Source organism: Drosophila mauritiana, chromosome 2L, assembly GCF_004382145.1.
Source record: "Drosophila mauritiana strain mau12 chromosome 2L, ASM438214v1, whole genome shotgun sequence".
In the NCBI taxonomy this organism is placed as follows: domain Eukaryota; kingdom Metazoa; phylum Arthropoda; class Insecta; order Diptera; family Drosophilidae; genus Drosophila; species Drosophila mauritiana.
In genome coordinates this window covers 1,120,568-1,138,977 of record NC_046667.1, presented here as the reverse complement: position 1 = coordinate 1,138,977, position 18,410 = coordinate 1,120,568, and the positions used below count along the sequence as shown (strand labels likewise).

At 49.3% G+C, this 18,410-nt stretch overlaps 4 protein-coding genes across 4 annotated transcripts; 1 reads left to right on the top strand and 3 right to left on the bottom strand.

Moving 5' to 3' along the window:
* Positions 1-333: 333 nt before the first annotated feature.
* LOC117135233 (sialin) lies at positions 334-4,484 on the bottom strand. The gene is made up of 4 exons (XM_033295355.1): positions 4,256-4,484; positions 1,246-2,274; positions 893-1,179; positions 334-825 (listed from the first exon to the last, which is right to left on the bottom strand). The coding sequence occupies exons 1-4, from the start codon at positions 4,293-4,295 to the stop codon at positions 643-645; spliced, it is 1,539 nt and encodes a 512-aa protein (XP_033151246.1). The 5' UTR covers positions 4,296-4,484; the 3' UTR covers positions 334-642.
* A 2,097-nt stretch (positions 4,485-6,581) lies between these two features.
* Positions 6,582-12,853, bottom strand: LOC117150394. The gene is made up of 5 exons (XM_033317257.1): positions 12,509-12,853; positions 8,646-9,089; positions 8,318-8,579; positions 7,965-8,245; positions 6,582-7,903 (listed from the first exon to the last, which is right to left on the bottom strand). Exons 1-5 carry the CDS (start codon positions 12,687-12,689, stop codon positions 7,779-7,781), a joined length of 1,293 nt encoding a protein of 430 aa, XP_033173148.1. The 5' UTR covers positions 12,690-12,853; the 3' UTR covers positions 6,582-7,778.
* Positions 12,854-13,421: 568 nt separating this feature from the next.
* LOC117146874 lies at positions 13,422-15,186 on the top strand. The gene has a single exon (XM_033313467.1). It carries the CDS (start codon positions 13,477-13,479, stop codon positions 15,034-15,036), a length of 1,560 nt encoding a protein of 519 aa, XP_033169358.1. The 5' UTR covers positions 13,422-13,476; the 3' UTR covers positions 15,037-15,186.
* Positions 15,121-18,208, bottom strand: LOC117146865 (TBC1 domain family member 23). The gene is made up of 3 exons (XM_033313455.1): positions 18,011-18,208; positions 16,342-17,704; positions 15,121-16,252 (listed from the first exon to the last, which is right to left on the bottom strand). The coding sequence occupies exons 1-3, from the start codon at positions 18,025-18,027 to the stop codon at positions 15,563-15,565; spliced, it is 2,070 nt and encodes a 689-aa protein (XP_033169346.1). The 5' UTR covers positions 18,028-18,208; the 3' UTR covers positions 15,121-15,562.
* Positions 18,209-18,410: the final 202 nt, after the last annotated feature.

The window sequence follows — 18,410 nt, the reverse complement described above, 5'->3', positions numbered from 1 at the left end:
TAAATTGTGATAAGGATGCAAAGAATGTTGGTTCTTAGATGTTACAATCAATTTCACAACCCAATATTTGCATTATTGAGTTTGCATAACCCTTTAGACTTACATCATTCGGCATTTAGTTACATCATGCAATTCCTCAAATCTTCAACCAAATCCATTTAGAACAGATCTCCTGTTTATATACGTATAGATTCTGAGATTCTGTGGAATGGCTTATTGCTAGCGCTAAATATAAACAGGAAAATGGGGTAAATCACCCAGAATTTCCATCGAAATTGGGGGTGAGACCCATTCTCCCTTCCCCGCCAGAATTTGTTTAAAAACCCCCATGCATCCACTAAGACGTCGCTTTATTTGTAGACAACTTTTGAAATCAAGAGTGTTAAGTACATTAGGCGGGCTGAAGTGTTTATCCGTAATAGATACGGCTACTAACTATTGGTTTACAGCGATCTAAAAACTACAGTGCACGCCCCAAATAGCGAACGCTCCCTATTCAGGGTGGGCATTGTACACTTGTAATTGGTATTTACAGTCCAGCATTGACCATTCCACTTGGAACTGGCTTCATCCAAGAGGCATCCGAATAAGCAGCAGTTCGTCGAGTAATTGAGGCAGAGGATTCGGGGCGAGATTGTGGGCTTAGGGCTTAGTTGGCAGCTCCTTCAACGGAGTCTTTTCGTCCTTGGCCTCGGGATCCTTAGGAGTTCCGGCCTTGTTCCACGGCTGCTCGCTGCCGGATCCCAAGAACACAAATACCAAGAATTCCAGGGCGAACAGCACGATGGTCACTCCGAAGATGATGCGCCAGGCGCCAATGTTTTGCTGAAAGAATGAATGGAAGAAGGCCATTGAAGATATAGTCGAGAATATCCAGATGCATTTCACTTACATTTCCCTTGGTGACGAATCCCACGAACAGGGGCACAACAATACCAGGTAGCGTAGCCGCCGTGTTGGTCAGAGCCACCAGGGTGCCGGCGAAGTTCGGGGCGATGTCGATGTGATTGGACAGGAAGCCGGAGAACATGGAGCCCATGGCCACTATGCCCACGGACATGACAGACACCGCCTCATAGTGACGGCATCCGATGTAGCAGAGGACCAGCAGACAAACTCCAGGGATCAGGGTGCAGATGGAGGTGGCCGTCTTGCGGGCAAAGGTGGTGGTGATCTTACCTGGAAAGCAAATTTGGGTATTTATAACTCACACCCTTCAAAAATTCAATAATGTGTCCGACTTACCCTTGGCCTGCAGACTGTCGAGGAGCTTGCCCAGGCAGATGCTGAAGATGATCATGGGGAAGTAGGGCAGAGCACTGAGAGCCGCATTGCTGGCCACGTTGAACTTGAGCACCTGCTTCATGTAGAAGGGAATCTCGATGAGGAACATGTACCAGCCGAAGTTGCTGCAGGTGTGGGCGATGAGGATGGCCCAGAAGGGCACGGAGGTGAAGACCTTGCCCCATGGAACCGCCGGGTGGTGCTCCGTCTTCTGTTCGGTGCCCAGCGAGCTGGTGATCATTTGGCGCTCCTCCAGACTGATGAAGCGCTGCTTGTTGGGGTTGTCCTGGACCAGGATGACCCACAGTAACATCCAGATGCAGCTTAGTGTGCCCATGACATAGAACACCGACTCCCAGCCCCATTGGGCGGAGCACACTCCAGCCAGGAGGATGGAAAGAGCCGTACCCGCAGACGTGCCCACGTAGATGATGGTGGACATGACCATGCGCTCAGTGGGCGGGGCCCAGGAGGCGATCATCACGTGCATGGCCGGGAAGGAGGCTCCTCCGCCGACGCCCTCGAGCACTCGCATCAGAATCAGACCACCGTAATGCAGTTCGGTAAAGACGGGAGTAAGCAGGGTGCACACCACGTTGATGGCCACCGAGAAGAGCATCACCCACTTGGCGGAGAAGTTCTCGGCCACGTGAGCCAGCGGAATCTGCGAGACCAAGTAGCCCCAGAAGTAGCAGCTCAGCAGGGTTCCCTGCAGGGGCTCGCTCCAGTCGAAGGGTCCGTCCTCCACCTTAGCCGTCACATTGGAGGCTCCACCCGGCGGGTTGCACTCCTCCACCAGGGACACTTGGGAGGCGTTCGAGAGTATGACGCTGCCGTGTCCCCCATGTCCACCGCCGTCTCCGTGGGCCTTAATGGCTGTGTGGTTCACCATGGCCACCATGGCCACGCTGAGATTCACCTTCAGGCCGTACACAATGGCCATGCCGATGGACCCCAGGAGGGCCAGCACATAGCGGGCGGGCACAAGTTCTGGAAAGTAGATGGAAAGGGTTTTGTAAATCTTCATTCTTACTTGATTCATCCATTTTGGATCGATGGAAAGTGCAACTTTATGTATAAGTCATTTGGTTGGTTTGCTTGACAAGTCAATTTGATTAATGCCAATGATATTCGTATTGGACATGGTGCGACAAATGGCTCCATTTAGCAAGTTAAGGAATTAGTTGTACCCCTTACTCGAAGATCTAATGGGTATACCAGACACGTGTGAAATGTGTGTTTGTAATTTGATCAGAATCACTGGTCGAATCAAACTGACCATGTCCGTCTGTTTGTCCGTATGATTGCTTCACTGTCTGAGTGAAGGGTATCCAATAGTCGCAACGACACCGTTCTCGTTTGTTTTTTCAATTGAACGGAAGGAAGGGCAAACATCTGAAGACAGTAGGGATAGTCCTTACCATTAAGGTATTTATAGGGACATGACACCACTCGGCTGCTCCAAGCCCAATCACCTGGTGACCCACGAGTTCCACATGGAGCAGCCACTGATTATCGGCAGTTGGGTAGGGTCAGTAGAGGGAGTCGCCGCACGCGCATTGATATAATCCACCCCTTTTGGAATCGGTGGGGGAGGCAATCATGTCCAGCAATTATGAGTGCTTTGCGTTGCGATAACAAGGGGTATAAATTCGTCGTCTGTGTTTTCAATTTCACTTTCATGGCTGTCACAGTAAGCTTTTCGAGCTGGCAAACCGATTATTTATATCTGCTAATTGTGCCTTCGATACTGGGGAATTACTGCCTCAACGTCTTAAGATATACCCTTTCGTTTGACATATTTTAATAATTTTCTAATTCGACTAACTAGCTAGTTGATGCTAGAAAAGAGGATGTGATTTCGAAGGACATTATATACCATCCTTATAAATGGATTTATGTAAGAGTATCCCTACTTCGTTGGTACTTCCTTCTCTGTGCTGCAGAGCACCAATACATTTCAGATGTTCTATATGCATAAATTCTCCAAGACTTCCAGACTAATTTGATTGTTTGATTAGGTGGTGCGTGGTGGTAAATCTCAAGTGCTTGGGCTAATCTATAGAGAGCTAAAATAAGATCGCTCCTAACAATGCTTTCATTTAACATGGTCATAAGAAATATTCCTGTTTATAATTCATGGCATTCTAAATGTATTTCTTTGTGGGAAAAAAGCGCAAGTTTCACATATTTTACGACTCCCCAAATGATTCAGATCATTACTATGCTAGTCATACAATAATATTAGTATATAAACAATAAATAATTCAGCAAATGTGATATAAACATTGCACAGTGATGAAATGTAATTGGTAAATAGTTAACTTTGTGGAATTATGTATTTACTTTCTTATAACTTTAGTATTGTGGATCGTTAAGATCAACTTTTAAATTTAACATCTTTGGTGACATATGTTAAAAAACTGAAACTTATTTGAAAACGCCGCGTGAGATTATCACGTAGATTGCTTAAAGTAAACACTATTATTTACCCCATTCAAAAGCTTGGAAAACTTTCGCCGTTTTTGTTGGGATAGGTAGACGAATTTCAAGAATGTCGCGTTTGTTTGGGATACGCACACAAATTGGCTATATATTCGCCTGCCAATATTGTTTATATCTATGACTTCCATTTGACCTTGTCCGGACATTAGTATCCGGGCATAAAAACGCCAAAAACAAATCAAATATGCCGCGTGGCGTGGGCGGCGTCTAAAAAAAGCCACAGCAACCTAAAAACCCAAAGGATGTGGCACACACACACACACATACGCGCTGGGAACAAGGAAGATTTCTGGAACTCACGCACACGAACGACCTTTGGAGGTCAAACGTGTATCTTGGCCCAGAGAGCCTTCAGCCCACCCACTTGTTGCACTGCTGCACCACCGCCGTATGATGCATGATGCATGATGCACTCCAGTGGTGCAATCTCGAAACAGATGCTTCGGATGTCCAAGCCCCAACTTACTGCCCAATATGCTGCCTTTGGCGGGCACTTCGTCCGTCATCTTGGGGCTTCCGGGGATATATAGGCCTTACTGCGGCTGGCGAATGCTAATATCTTCTTTAAACAGATTGAGATGTATTCTCAGGCGGCGAAACCGTACCGATGCGAAACGAAACGAACCGAATCCGAAATCGAAGTCCACGTGCGATTGCCTCGAAAGTTGCTCACCAACTGAAGCGGCTAGCTGGAATACTCTTTGATTTTGTGCGTCGTCCCCAAAAAACGAAATTCTCGTTTCGCGCCGGTGTGCGTGTGTATCTGTGTCTCTGTGTTTCTGGGCTTCCGACCCAGTACTTGTGGTGGTGGGTCCCGAGTTTTGGGATCTTGTTCTCCGCTGCCGAAACGCCGAGTAACTTGGCCTGCCTGTCGTTTGGCGCGTATCTTTATCTTGGTGGCTTCGTTTCTGGGGGTTCGGAAATGGTTTGTCACAAGCCCGAAACCCGATGATGATATTCCCCCATCCAGACCGCAAAGTCAAATGCCTCGTTCAACACGCGCCACACCCGTCGTTCAATTTCATGAGCCCCGCATTCAATTGCATCGTATCCCTCAGATACATTGGGTTCGTGTCCCCGCTGGGTTGCTGTCCTGGGCAAGTTGGCTTTTTCGAATGCGCCCACGCATTTGACTTGGCCAGCATACCAATGGCTTATTCGCGTGTTTGAGCCAATTTCGAAAGACTCTCGAATGGAGGGGAAACGGCCATTCAAGCGGCTAGTTTATGAGCCAGCTCGTTCGAATTTTAATTCAATCTTGATCGGTTTTTTGGGTCTCTTTTGTAATTGTAATAACAAATCCGAAATGAAGTACTTTAAATATGAAGTTACTTTCTACCTGCAATTCATTTGAATGCATTATACAATCTTATATAATCTTACTCAACACAAAAACAAAATCCACAAGATACAATTTCCTCTACAGGTGGACAAAACGAAGCATATAAAGCGGTTATTAAACATGCAAAACGCGTGCATGAAATTAGTATAAATTTCGGAAGACGATCCAGACCCAATGGCCCATCAAATGTATCAAATATATATATTTATAAAATGTGTAGTTTTCATGAATCGAAGTGAATTCCCCACTTGGCTGTCTAATTAACGCCAATCTCAAAACTTCTGCAGCGGATTGATCTCATGATGAGAGGTGCGAAGTCGTGCTGCCCGTGGGGGAATCTCTAAAACAAATGCTTCCTATTCCCGTGAGCAGTTAACATTAGTTATATTCATATTCATGGGGTGAGAAATTAACTTTAAACGTATTCATTAAAGACTGCTCCCGGCCTCGTTGCCCAGCTTGTTTGTCTTCCTGGTCATTTGCTGATGAGATATGCAAATGCGCACCCGAATCCCTGCCAGAATCTTCAGGCTCCAATGCTCCTGCACACACTCCATGCATATTTTGTGCTTATTTAGATTCCCCGCCATATGGCAACAATTTGGCATACAAAAGGCATTACATTTTGCACACTTTGCAACCCAGTCTGAATTTAGTTTAGTTTATAACTTACATGATGTGTCCATGCAACTTGCATCCAATGCAGGTTGATAACTACTATGAAGGGCATTCCGTAGTCATTATAATAATAATATAAAAAGCAGAGCCCCTAGTGCCAAAAGCATTTGATTATCTGGAGCCCAGTGATGTTTTGTTTATTTGGCTTACTGTTTATGGCCATTCTATTCAATCGTTTGTGGCCATTCCGAGCTCTGTTTGCACAAAGTTGGACCTCATCTGGTGTCCGGAGCAGAACGTGGTTCCCCATTTGCAGTGGCCACAATGGCGGCTTCACGGCTATCTGGTTTTCCACTCATTTTCCGGACATGCAGCACTTGAATGGGGCTTCGCATGGAACATTGATGATGACACCCATCCGAATGGCGATGGATGTCAACGCGTGTGCGAAGGCCAATTGCTTTTTATTTAATTTTTGGCACACACTTCGCTCGCAAGGCCCCAAAAGTCTAGTTGTTGTTAATTGGTCTTCATTGAATTGTCTCCCAATTTCCCATTAGTTAACTTTCCCTTCAAACTTTCGCCTTCAATTCGGCGGCTGGCAACCAACCGAATGTAGAAGTGGAAAATGATTTTTATGACTTTTTCATTGAGCGGCGGTACTGCGCAGCTGAAAATACAAATTCCCCTAATTGTAACTGATGGCGATGGCTGTAAGCTTTGAATTGACACATTTCCAAGATTCGAAATGGGTGGGAAACCCCCACTTTCATTGAATTTTCTGCCATTGAGCACCGCCAATTGGTTTTCTGTTCAAAAAACTCCCCGTTCATACAATTTTGGTTGGTTTTCAAACCAAAGACGTATTTATTAATCGTAAATCAGTTGCTTGTAAATAAATGTATCTTCAAACTAAGCTCGCGCCAAGAACTTAAGGCGCAAATCAAAGGCCGAATATTCAGAGTGAAAGTATATATAATATTAAGGTTACTTGAGTGTTCATTTACATACGTTTATATATATCGTCGTATATATATAATCTGCATTGTATTGTATACACACACACACATATATATATACGCTATTTTATTTAAGTCTGTATAATATAATTTATTTTACCATATTCGTAGTACACATATGTATGTATATTTGATTATTACCGAAAACAGTCAGACAATTTTATTCAAATTAAAGATACGCCTATCCGTCGTCGGCATAGAATATTTAAAATATTTATGCCCTGAGCCATTTCTTAACAAAATTTTCGACAAATTGTTTGCATATTGTATACGTATAGTTATATATATATAATTTACCAACATGTTAGCTGCGATACTCGCTAAATACGATTAAAATTCTCATCAATTGTCAGATCGTTTGTCCCCAAGTCGGCGGGGATCCATAAAAAGTGTAGTTCGGAATGTGATGGCATTCAAAATACTTGGCTTTGGCTTTAGCTTTAGTTAGTACAAGTTTAGATTAAATTAAAGCGGTTAGTTGCTAGTTGCTTCTGAGCTCGATTAGGATTGATATAGGTATGGGTATATTCATATATATTCATATTCATAGTTGACGTTCTCCTCTCGGTTTGTACTAGTCGGGAAGCCTCTAGTTCGATAAGTATTACACAAGTAGATACAGATACAAGTTGCGTTCCGCTGGATTCCAGATTGCAGTAGTTGCACATAGACACCGATTTCTTACAGGGATTAGGTGGCGCAGATATAGATTCGGCTTAGTTCGGTGCGGATTCCGTGGGACGAAATCCTAGACACTGATTGATTATGTTCCTGAAGCACCACATTAGCTTAATTCTCGCCAGTGGCTTCTAAAAGTGAAGTTCTACACAAAAATTGCACACGAGTTGACCTAGCTCTTTACCATAATTGAATTGGAAATTGAATTTGGATTTTGGTTTATGCTTTCTTGGATTATGTTCAATATGTTCAATGCTCAAAAAACGAGAAAACTCTTCGTGGGGCCTGTGGCTATCATTAGGTGCTACGTAGACTATCTCCGCGCGGGATCCTTAGAAGTACTTCTCGCCATTGTAGCCGGATCCGCGCTCCGCCACCGGCTCGTTCATGAATTGGCTCTGGCTCACCGAGCGCTTCTTCTTGGCCACCATGTAGCGCTGCTTCGAGGAGCCGAATCCTGCGGGATTATTGAGATTGGATTAGCACACGAACCTGCTGCCCACCCAGTCCGGACTCACGGCTATTGACTCCGCTGTACTTGTGCTGACGCGGCACGTACTCGTACTTGGGCATCGCCTGGTTCTGGTTGTCCAGCGGCACTCCGGCGCCGTAGTAGTCCGCCTGCACGGGCACGTCGAACCAGCTGCCGGCGGGCGCGTAGTCCAGGTCATCGGAGGCGATCATGGGCACCGGTCCGGAGCTCTCCGCATCGCCCTCCTTGCGCGCCCGTTCTCCGGCCTCCACCAGGGCAACCAGGGCCAGCATGTCGGCGGGGTTCAGCTGGGTGTCGCGTTTCAGTCTGGGATTGGAGCAAAGAACACATAAGGTTACCCCTTAGTAATAGTTATATGAGTTAGGAAAACTAACTCACCGCATGTCGTTGAATCGTCGGTATTTGTTGAGGTTGATACCCTCGCCGTTGTAGCCACTTCCACTGCCCAGGCTGCTCGCCCCGTTGCCGCCGGGAGTGGCCAGGTTGTAGTAGATGCCCCGCTTGTTGCGGTCATCCAGGTTGTAGTTCCGGTTGGCATAGGTCAGCGGCACCGAGAGGGGAATGCTCTCCAGGTAGGCCTCGGCGTTCAGGAGATTCTGCAGGTTGTCGTAGGCCTTGTTCCGCGCACTCGAGCCACTCACTGGAAATTCAGTTTGGAATATATTCAAGTTAGTTAGCAATAGATGTGCCATGTTCTTGGACGCACCTCTTCGCTCTGGCACGTAGTCATCGATCTCCTGGAGATCCCGCTCGCCGTAGCTGACGGGCACGGCGGCCTCGTAGTCGTCGGCCCAGACGCCACTGGGCACATCGCTGCCGTAGTCGCTGGAGGCCACGGAGTACGGGTTGTACTCGTAGTTGATGCCCCGCTTGCGCATCGTGGAGCTGGCCACCGCCTCCTCCAGGGCGGAGGGCTCCTCCTGCAGCTGCTGCTGGCTGTTCTGGGCGGCGGCCGCCACGGCGGCCAGGATCTCCTCGTTGGAGGGCAGGGCGTAGACTCCGGACGGCACCTGCTGCTGCTGCTGCTGGCTGGAGACCGGAACTGGGCTGTTCCGGCCCGACGGAGCGTTGCTGAAGGAAGCGGGCACAATTTCCGGACTCGACTTCTTGTCCGCCGTGGGCACGGCACTCGCCTCCTCGGAGCGTTTGGCTGGTGAACGAGATGGGGAATGGGTAACGCCGGCTGCTGCTGTCCGGGCCACTCGAATTTTCCATTTGCAACTTGCCATTTCCCACTTGCCATTTACCATTTACCCGGGGCTGATTCAATAAATTCGCATGCCCGCAGCCGAGAAGTGACCGCAAAACCAATTAGCCGCCGTCCGCAGAACGAGTACCATAATTGTTTTATACGCCCGAGCATATTTCTCGGTCTGGGCTAATTGCTTTTAGCGCCCTGACAGCCGGCTTTATGTCCACTTAATCCCCGATGTAATCCCCAGAGGAGGAGGACTGACCTTATTTATCCTAATCGCATTGCCGCCGCCCCACCGGCATCCAATCGAAAAGGGGTCTTTGCGCAACAGTTGGTCCGCTAATTGGACGGGCTTTAATATCTCGGATCGGTTGATATCTTTAATCGAGCGCTGGCCGCCGCCAATTAGGATTCAGTTAGCACCTGACACGGGTCCTCCTCATGGGCATGCGGTTATTCCAACTGCCATCCAATCCCGAGTTCAGATGGACCAGCCAAACTCGTTCCACTCCCCTGCAGTGGACTTGGATGAGGTATTTCGCAGGTCTCTGCGAATATCTATACCAGTATCTATAGCTTATCTCCATGATTATTGGAACTGAGATATCGCATATAGAGTGGAGTGGAGTGGAGTAGATACCCGAATAGCCATGATTTATACGACCCCAATGATTAATGTGTTATTAGGCTGTCAGGAAATGGGGTCCCATAAAATGACTAGCGGTTCGCATCGAATGGGAAATGAATGTTCCGAAGTTTGTACTTACTAACTTTACTATCGTAACTAAAAACGAGTTATTTAGATAACTTTGAAAGCTATTTCGATATGTTTATTTTCAAAGGGATGACTAACAGGTTGCTTGGAAACATAAGTTTCTTCTGAGAAACACTACGTTCCCTGGTGCAACTCTAGTCGGGCTGTAAAATTCCACATTCTCTGAATGTGGACACACTTTATGGATTGCCCGTAACCCAGTTCGCGGTTCCCCGGAGTCCTTGGGCCAGCCGACAGTTCCTGAAACCCGCTGGCTAAACGCTTCTCCGTATTCGCAGTCATTAATGCCCACAATGCGCTCGTGTTTCGCCACCATGACGCCACCCACGCCCCCGCCTCGAATATGTTTATGTGTGGCAAATGTCCTGCTCTCGGATGTCCATCAGCGAGTGGGAGTGGGTGCTCCGGGTGGGGTACTTGAATAAATAAATGAGTAAAAAGCTGGCAGGCTCTGACGTTGGCTGACGCCGTCCTCGGCCTCTGCTCCTCCCTTCCCAGCGCCTCCATTCCCTTCCCTTCACTTAGCCAGGCTGTTCACTGAACTGCGAAAGTATCAACAAGTTGTTTGCTCCCCACACACACACATGCGCAGAGATTGGGGCCTGGCGGGTGGCTCTTGGCCAGCAGCAGCTGTTCGAAAAGTCGCCACCACAGACAGCGCGACATGAACATGGACATGGACACAATTAACGCCACGGCCAAGTCCTTGGGCGTTTCTTTTGGCCCCGCACAGAAATACTTAATAGCCGCGGCATATGGAAAAATTTGTCAAGCGCAGGGAGCCTGTGGTTTCGGGATTGGGTGTGCCAACTGGGATGCTCCCCCCTTGCCACCTGACAACTTCATCACCAGGCGAAGGAAGGAAAGGGGCAGGCACTGCTCTCATAAATATTTAATGCGCCCTCTTGACTGCTGCTGCGTGGATTAATCGCTGGGGTGGACCCTGTTTTCACTTTGCATTTCGAGGAGTGAGGAGCACTCCCGACAGCTGGACACTCGGCGGCGACAGCCTGTTTGCCTTTGTCATTAGGTTGCCATATGTGGCTCTGTAAACACGTCGGGGGGCCGCCACTCCGCCCACTCTGGAGCTTAATAAATCTATTTAGGGCGAACTGTGCTGGGGCAAAAATCTGCTAGTGGTGCCACGAAGTGCGGAGTGCCTGGAAGTATGCTACGAAAAATGCGATGGAGAGCTTATCGCTCTCGAAAACGTCCCTGAAGGACTCCGAATACTGAAGTCATGTATTCTAATCCCCAGAGATTTGTTTCTAGCCCAAAGGCATATTTAGCATCTACCAACCTACATTAGAACAATGCAAGATTGGAAATTTAAATTTAAATTTTAACTTGTCCACCCCAATCACAGGCTTCCCCTTTTCTGCCCTTTACATTTTGATCTGGCTGCCGCTGGCTTTTGGCGACTGACATCTGACCAAAGCGCGCTCCTTTTGGCCATATTTGCTGCGGTTTGGGCCGCTAACGAACGTGTTGCACACACGGACGCGTAGTCATACTCGGATGGATCGGAAAGGCTTAACAGCTTGAGCTGGCTGCCTACTTAAGGGCTCAATGCTGCGGTGAAAGTGGGCGGCACTGGCTCCCAAGATGTGGTGAATGGCGATGGCGAAAGGCGATGCTAGGCGAACGGCGCCAGGCGAGCAGAAAGCGCAGGAGGCGCTGGGGGAGCAGAAGGGACTGAAAACTTTCGCCTAACTCGCTTTCTAAAAATAGAAATGAAATCGCGCGCACGTACGCACACTTTAACAGCGTGAAGGCCCCCACTCACACACACACACGAACTCACGAACACACGCTCACAAAGGAGGCTGGCCGCCATTTTGTGTGGCGAACGCCTACGCGATGTTTAACTGCGCTGTAGGTTCCCATGTGCCTGTGTTGGTAAGCGCTGAGCTACATGTATGAGCAGTGTAACTGCACTGCGAGAAATCGTGAGTTGTATATTCAGTACACCATATGTTTCTTTCGAGGTGTTGAAAAAAGGCAACATTGTGCCTTAAGTCGCAGCTTGATATATAGATATAGTATATATGTTTCGTGAATATTTTGGCAGAAATTTGATCATCATATATATATGTATGCATATAATTTAATATAATTTATATACTTTATTTGTTGAAACTTAAATTTTAAGACTTAATACTTATTTTAATTGATTCGCGACACAGTTTGGTTGTTTTTTCGCTGTGCAGGCACAGTAATGATTCACTAAGCCAGTGCAAGAAAAACAACCGCAGGATGGAAATTTGTAAATCGCTCAAGGAGCGGGGCATTCAAAAGGACGACAGCTGTCGTCCTGGCGCAAAACACCTACGCAATTTCCTGGCAGAAACAGCGAACGACGAGCGGTAAATGGGAAATGGAAAATGCTAAGCGAGATGAGCTCCGAATGGAGCCACTCGAGCGGATGCCCGACCCCAGAAAGCCAGCAACCCACCCACGCAGACGACGAGCTGGCTGGAGGCACAGCCTCCTCGGGCCGGGCACTTTTCAAAAACTCGCATTTTCCCAGTGACCTTTAGCCTTAAGAATGGGCGTGGGCGGAGCTGCTGCTCCACCTGGACTGAACTTTGGCACTCACCTGCGGCCGGCTGTTGCTGCTGCTGCTGTTGCTGCTGCTGGAGCTTGTGGTTGGCGCTGGTGGAGAGCTCCGTGTCCTGGGCGAGCACGGAGGCGGGCACCGCCCGGCTGGGAGGGCTGAGGCACAGGATCAGTGCCAGGACTAGCAGCAGGCTGCTGCCGGGCAACGAGATGCGTGGCATGTTTACGGCGAGCGGCACTTCACTTGCACTGGCTGGTGGTGTCCCAAATAGGATTCGGATCTGGCTGGAGGTGGGCGGTCGACTTCGACTCCTGGCCTGGTTTCTCCCGGTGTTTCGCTCCCAGTGGTCTGCGCACTTCGACTGTTCTGAATGAACTGACGTCCCAGCGACGCAGTGCAACAGTTTTTAACGTATTGCCCCGATTCCGTGCCGTTGGCCGTTGGCTTGCAGACCACATTGAAGTGCCACCCACCTCCTCCACCCGCCGACCGAATCCCGTCCGGTCTGCACACAACCTACGTCACTCTCATTGATAAAGACCGCGGAGCTCGGAGGAGCCTGCTTACGTACTTCCCTGGCGAGGCAGCGAGCCAATCCTCCACTGCGCCGGCGCCGGGTCTGCACAGAGCTGCGTTACTGCCAGGTCGCATCGGTGGGCCTCTGGTGCTGGGGGTATGCCGCTATGACACTGGTTGTTATGTAAATTCAATATATTAGTACTCAATGCACTCGACTAGTGTAAAATGTATATTAATTGTGGAGCTTATGTTTCATGTATAACTCCAAGTGACTGAGTTAACCCATGACATGAAAGCCACTCTGGCTAACTGCTGGACTTGCAAAAATTTCAAAACTGATATTGCGCACATTGATCCGATCATTTTGCTATATCAGCCATTATACGTACATTTGGACATGCACTACCACCGCTTGCTACTCGACTCTCAGGAGCTCGCCTTCAGTTTAGCGCGGAACTCTGGGCAACGAGCACCTGTAGAAGCGAAAGATGAAAGCGATTGGTTTGGGATTCATCCTCGTCACCTTGCGGGTAGCGCTCTCCCATGGAAGCCCAGTTGGTCGGGAGGCGATCGGAGGTCCGATGGCGATGCGGGGATTCAACAACAGCCTGGGAACTTTCGTGGAGTACAGCGGTCAGGCGTCGCTAGCCTCCAAAGATTGGGAGTTATGTGCCAGCTTCAACTTGGAGTCGCTTTATCTGGCAATAATTGCATTCAATAGTGTCTACAAGGATGTGGTCGATGAGTGCGAAAGGCAAAGCAATAGTTGTCCAGAAATTATGAACATTACAAAGTTTGCGGATAGTATTCTTCACGATGGACTAATGGACTTGGAGAACGCGTTGTACTGGATGGCCGGACGACGGTCTTCAGCAGAAGACGACGTGGGCAACGAGCTTAGGATGGGAACATCCTGCATTGACAGCTCCATTAATGTTATAAATGTAAGCCTTCAAGAACCCCTTCAAGATATGATGAAGCCGTATCTATACTTTATGGGCAACAGACTAAAAAGTGCCCAGAATGCCATAACTGAAGCCATAATCTCCGCCCACCAGGGAAAGCTTAGTCCTCTTGTCCTTTCAATCAAACAGCTGCAAGCGAAGATGCCGCCAATTCTGGGTGATCTTTCACGGAGTGGAATCCGGAATGTTTACCTCCTCGCCTCCGTTGTTCCTCGGCAGCGGGGCAACCAATGGGAGTTCCAAATCACAGTGCCCTTGCTCGATGCGGAGAAGTTTAATATCTACCGATTGACGCCCATTCCACGGTTAAACAATGGCGTAATCCAACTGGTGGAAACCGAAACACCTTATCTGGGCATCAACGATCATCTGGACAGGTATTTTCCGCTTCAGAACTTGGACGACTGCATCAAGTTGGGCGAAGAAAGGTTCGTTTGCAGGCACAACCACATTATCTACGGGACTGGGGATGACAGTTTTGACTGCTCCCTGGCGGCCATACGGAACCAGTCTTCCGCAGTCTGCACCTTGCGTCAAGTGGAGGAGAAGAGTCTGTGGACACAGATGGTGGCACCGAACTCCTGGATGGTGGCCCTTACCAAGGAGCTAACTTTAATAGGAGTGTGCTCTGGTGAGAGGCAGGAGCTCCAGATAAATGGCAGTGGAATCCTGAGCATTCAAAGTGACTGTGCCGTGCGCAGTCCAGCTGTCACCCTCCATGGACAACCCCGGAAAACAGTTCCTTCGAAAAGGGGTTACGCAGCGCTGCAGCAGGACTCAAAATCTTCACGGGAATCCGTGAGCCTGGAATCATTTAATCAACTCCTGGCGATCGTGGGCCAACTGGAGCTGAACCAGAAAAAGCCGGAAGCTGTCCGAGATTTTCCAATGGTGGTCATAGCTGTCTGCCCAGCCATATTGCTGGTCGCCTTACTGGCTTCGGCGACCTGGTTATATCGCACCCATCGGAGCAAACAACTTGCGCAGGCTCAAAGTCCAGTCAACGAAGTCAATGGTCTCCAGGAGCCACAGAATCGCCGCAAAACCTGCAATCTTCCCCTGCTGGAAAAACAGGAAACCTAGAAAATCCGGAGAGGCGGCTGCGTGGGCATAGGTTCATCTGATGAAATTGCAAAGAGAGCTAAGATTCTTTAACAAGTTCTTGTGTCGATTATAATACAGTTTTATTTGTTTGGTTTGATTGCAATAAATATTAGTTACTCTCTTCATGTACACGTCGTAAGTCTCAGGGCTTCGGTAAGGGTTCCTTCTTCGCACTTAGAAATTTAGAAAATCGGGGCGGGGGCGTGGCATGCTGGGGAGGGGCGTGTGATCCGCGACTACGTTCGCCTCTTCTGGTTCCGCAAATCCGCTCTCTGCAAATCCGGAGTGCACTATGTTACAATTGCAGCCAGGGCTTCGTTTACAATAAGAACTATACTATTTCAGCTAATACAAGGAAAACAATGCCAATTACAAACTATTACACCGCTCGCAGCGGCGCATTGCACTTTGTGTCTCTGATTTTTCATCAGTGGCCGTTCATGAAATAAAGCTTGATGCGGGAAGGCGGAAACAAGGAAAGCATGCGGAGGATGTCCGGTTTAGCCTACTTGGCGTCGTCCAGCACCTGCACGATGAGCCTTGAAATCAGTGCCGTAACCTCGGCCGCATTTGGGATGAGGAAGCGGTCCATGTCGGTTATGAGCAGGCCGTCGCCATCGGGGAATCCGTACTTGAACGTGATGAGGTCGCGGTGTCGCTTCTTGGCCGTGATCTTCACGATGCTGGCCAGCGGGCGACGCACCATTATCTGCGCCTGGCCGCGTCCCAGTTCCCGCAGCACCACCAGCTGCCCGGGCGTGATGATCAAGTGACTGTCGTACATGTAGCCGCTCATGTGCACCTCCTGGCACTTGAAGGCGTTGATGATGTCCGCCGTCTTGAAGTACTGGTTCAGATTCACGATCTCCTTGCCGTCGCCGGTCAGCGGTGGGTCATCCCGCTCCCCAGCCCCGTCCAAGGCATCCTCGTTCTCATCGTCGATGCTGAACACAGGTGCCACGTTGCGGTAGCGCTTGCCGTTCCGTTCCTTCGCACTAACATGGCGCTCTTGCACTGGCGCCGAAGGCACACCATTGGAGCCGCTGGCCGTGGCTCCGCCGTTTGCACTGGGATTCACGATGATGTCCAGTAGTTTGCCCTTGACCTCGGCAGACTTTGACTTCATGGCGGCGGAGAACTTGCTGAATAGGTCGGTAGAGGATGGCGTTGAAGTCTTTAGCGGCGCTGATTTAGTCTGCAGGAGCGGAATTGAGAGATTATAAGTAAGTTAATTCGATTCAAAGTATCAAGAGTTGTACATTTCCGGAGTTATCGATGTCTTACCTGCTGCACGTTGTGCTGCTGGCAGACGAGGCACTTGCGCCCATTGTGATCCTCCAGGCAATCGGCCATGTGATCGCCGAAGTAGTCGTGGATGGAGGCGTAGCCACCGGTTAGCAGCGACACGTAGTGGGTGTTCTTCTGCAGGAACGAGGCCACCACCATGTGTGTGTACTGGTCCTCTTCGACACGACCGCTGCCCATGAAGCACAGATGCTCGCCGCCGGCGTTCGAGTTGGCCTCGATGGCCTGCCGCTGGGCGGTCAGGAGGCCCTGGACGGCGGTGGCAAAGGCGACAGGTTCCTGGAGCATGAGGTTGCAGTCCAGGTGGAATGCCGTGGACAGGTGGCCGGCGTTGTATTGCTCGGCCGGGCGGCAGTCAACGAGAAAGAAACGCACTGCATCCGGCACAGGGAACTCCGTGGCCGAGTTCTCTACCAGCTCGTAAACGGAGACGGGCAGGCACAGGGCCTGTGATACCTTGTTTGCCTCCTCCTGGCTGCGCGGTGTGTCATTCTGCTTGCCGTACAGCGCCTTCAGATAGTCCGTCTTGAAGGAAGTTGGTGTCTTGAGCGCATAGTACTGCGCCAGGGAGCAAAAGTCGGGGACGTCGTCGAACTCCAGGGCGCAGGGCATAAGGCCCAGGAACTTGATGATCTCCTCCTTGGACGAGCTCCTCATCTGCAGGATCTGCTCCCTGCCGTTGATCAAGATTATTAGCGCCAGGAAGAAGACCATGAAGGGATCGGCGTTCTGGAAGTACAGGTCCCACATGGCAATGATCACTGACAGACTGCTGCAGGAGGCGAAGAGCGACTGGAACCAGGTCAGCGAGTACAAGTCGGGCGTGATCTTCTTGGTGTCCAGCAGCGTGCACAGCTCCGGATCGTGGTAAAGCAGGAGCAGTCGGAAGACATGAAAGACATTGCCCTTGGGCCGGCAGCCCTTGGGTATGTACGTGTCCCGTATGGACTCGAACAGGTTGAATGTGTCGGAGCGATTCAGCTTCAGTGCGAACAGCGGGAGCAGCAGTTCAATCCATCCGTTGTCCGGCTCATACTGAAGGTTTCTGTTCTTGCAGTAGAAGGTGATGATGGACTCGAGGTCGGATACCACCGAGACCTTGTCCTCCTCGTCGTTACCCATGCGATCGACGTGCCGCTGGCAATCCTCGCGCAGTTGGCTCTGGAAGGGCAGGTCGTAGATCTCGTTGAAGAGCGACATTTGATCCGATTTGTGGCGCACATCCAGGCACACTTGCCACACGTCCGGGCGCAGTGCCTCCGGCAGAGCCTTGCCCTGGCATATGCCGTAGATGTCGTTGACATTGCAGTCGTCCAGCAGTGCCGACTCCAGCTCGATGATCCTGCATACAAGAGAGGGATGTCCATCACAATCAGTTGCTTGTATTGTTCATGCTACGGGTGCAGGGGACGTCAACGTGTCTAAATAACCAGCTGCTGATAAGGCGGAGCACCCACACCCCCAGGTGCTCCGCGTCCCGCTGGCCAAGCACCGGGCTGCTGACTCAATCAGCGAAACAAATGGTGGTCTGTTCGAGAAAGCCAAAGGCGATGGATGCCAAAGCAAATGAGACGCTGGAGCTGAAGCTCCAGATTCTCTGACTAATCTTAGTTGTTGACGTAGCCCCAACCCAATGTTTATTATTTACCACATATTCTCCTCCATGACTTCGCTGAGGGCTAGTTCCTACGTTTCGGATTCGAAATGCTGCCTTAGTGCAATCTATTCAGCTGCAGAAGGCCAGGCTGGTGCATTTTCTTTCTGTTCCAGGTGCGAATAATGATTTTTGTGATATTCCAAATTTATTTTGATCGAATTTTGGCTACGTTATGATGGTTACGTTTATAGCGATGGGAGGTGCTTACGTTTGCCACGGCGCACGTTAGAGATGGCAGTGTGCACGTGAACGTATAATACAATTGAATTGATATTTATAATAAATCGTTCAAAATGCTTACAAATTTATAATAATTGATACTTGTCAGCATGTTAAAATTTGAAATAACAAATTAGAAAATGAATTTAAGATATAGTTATATATAATCTAA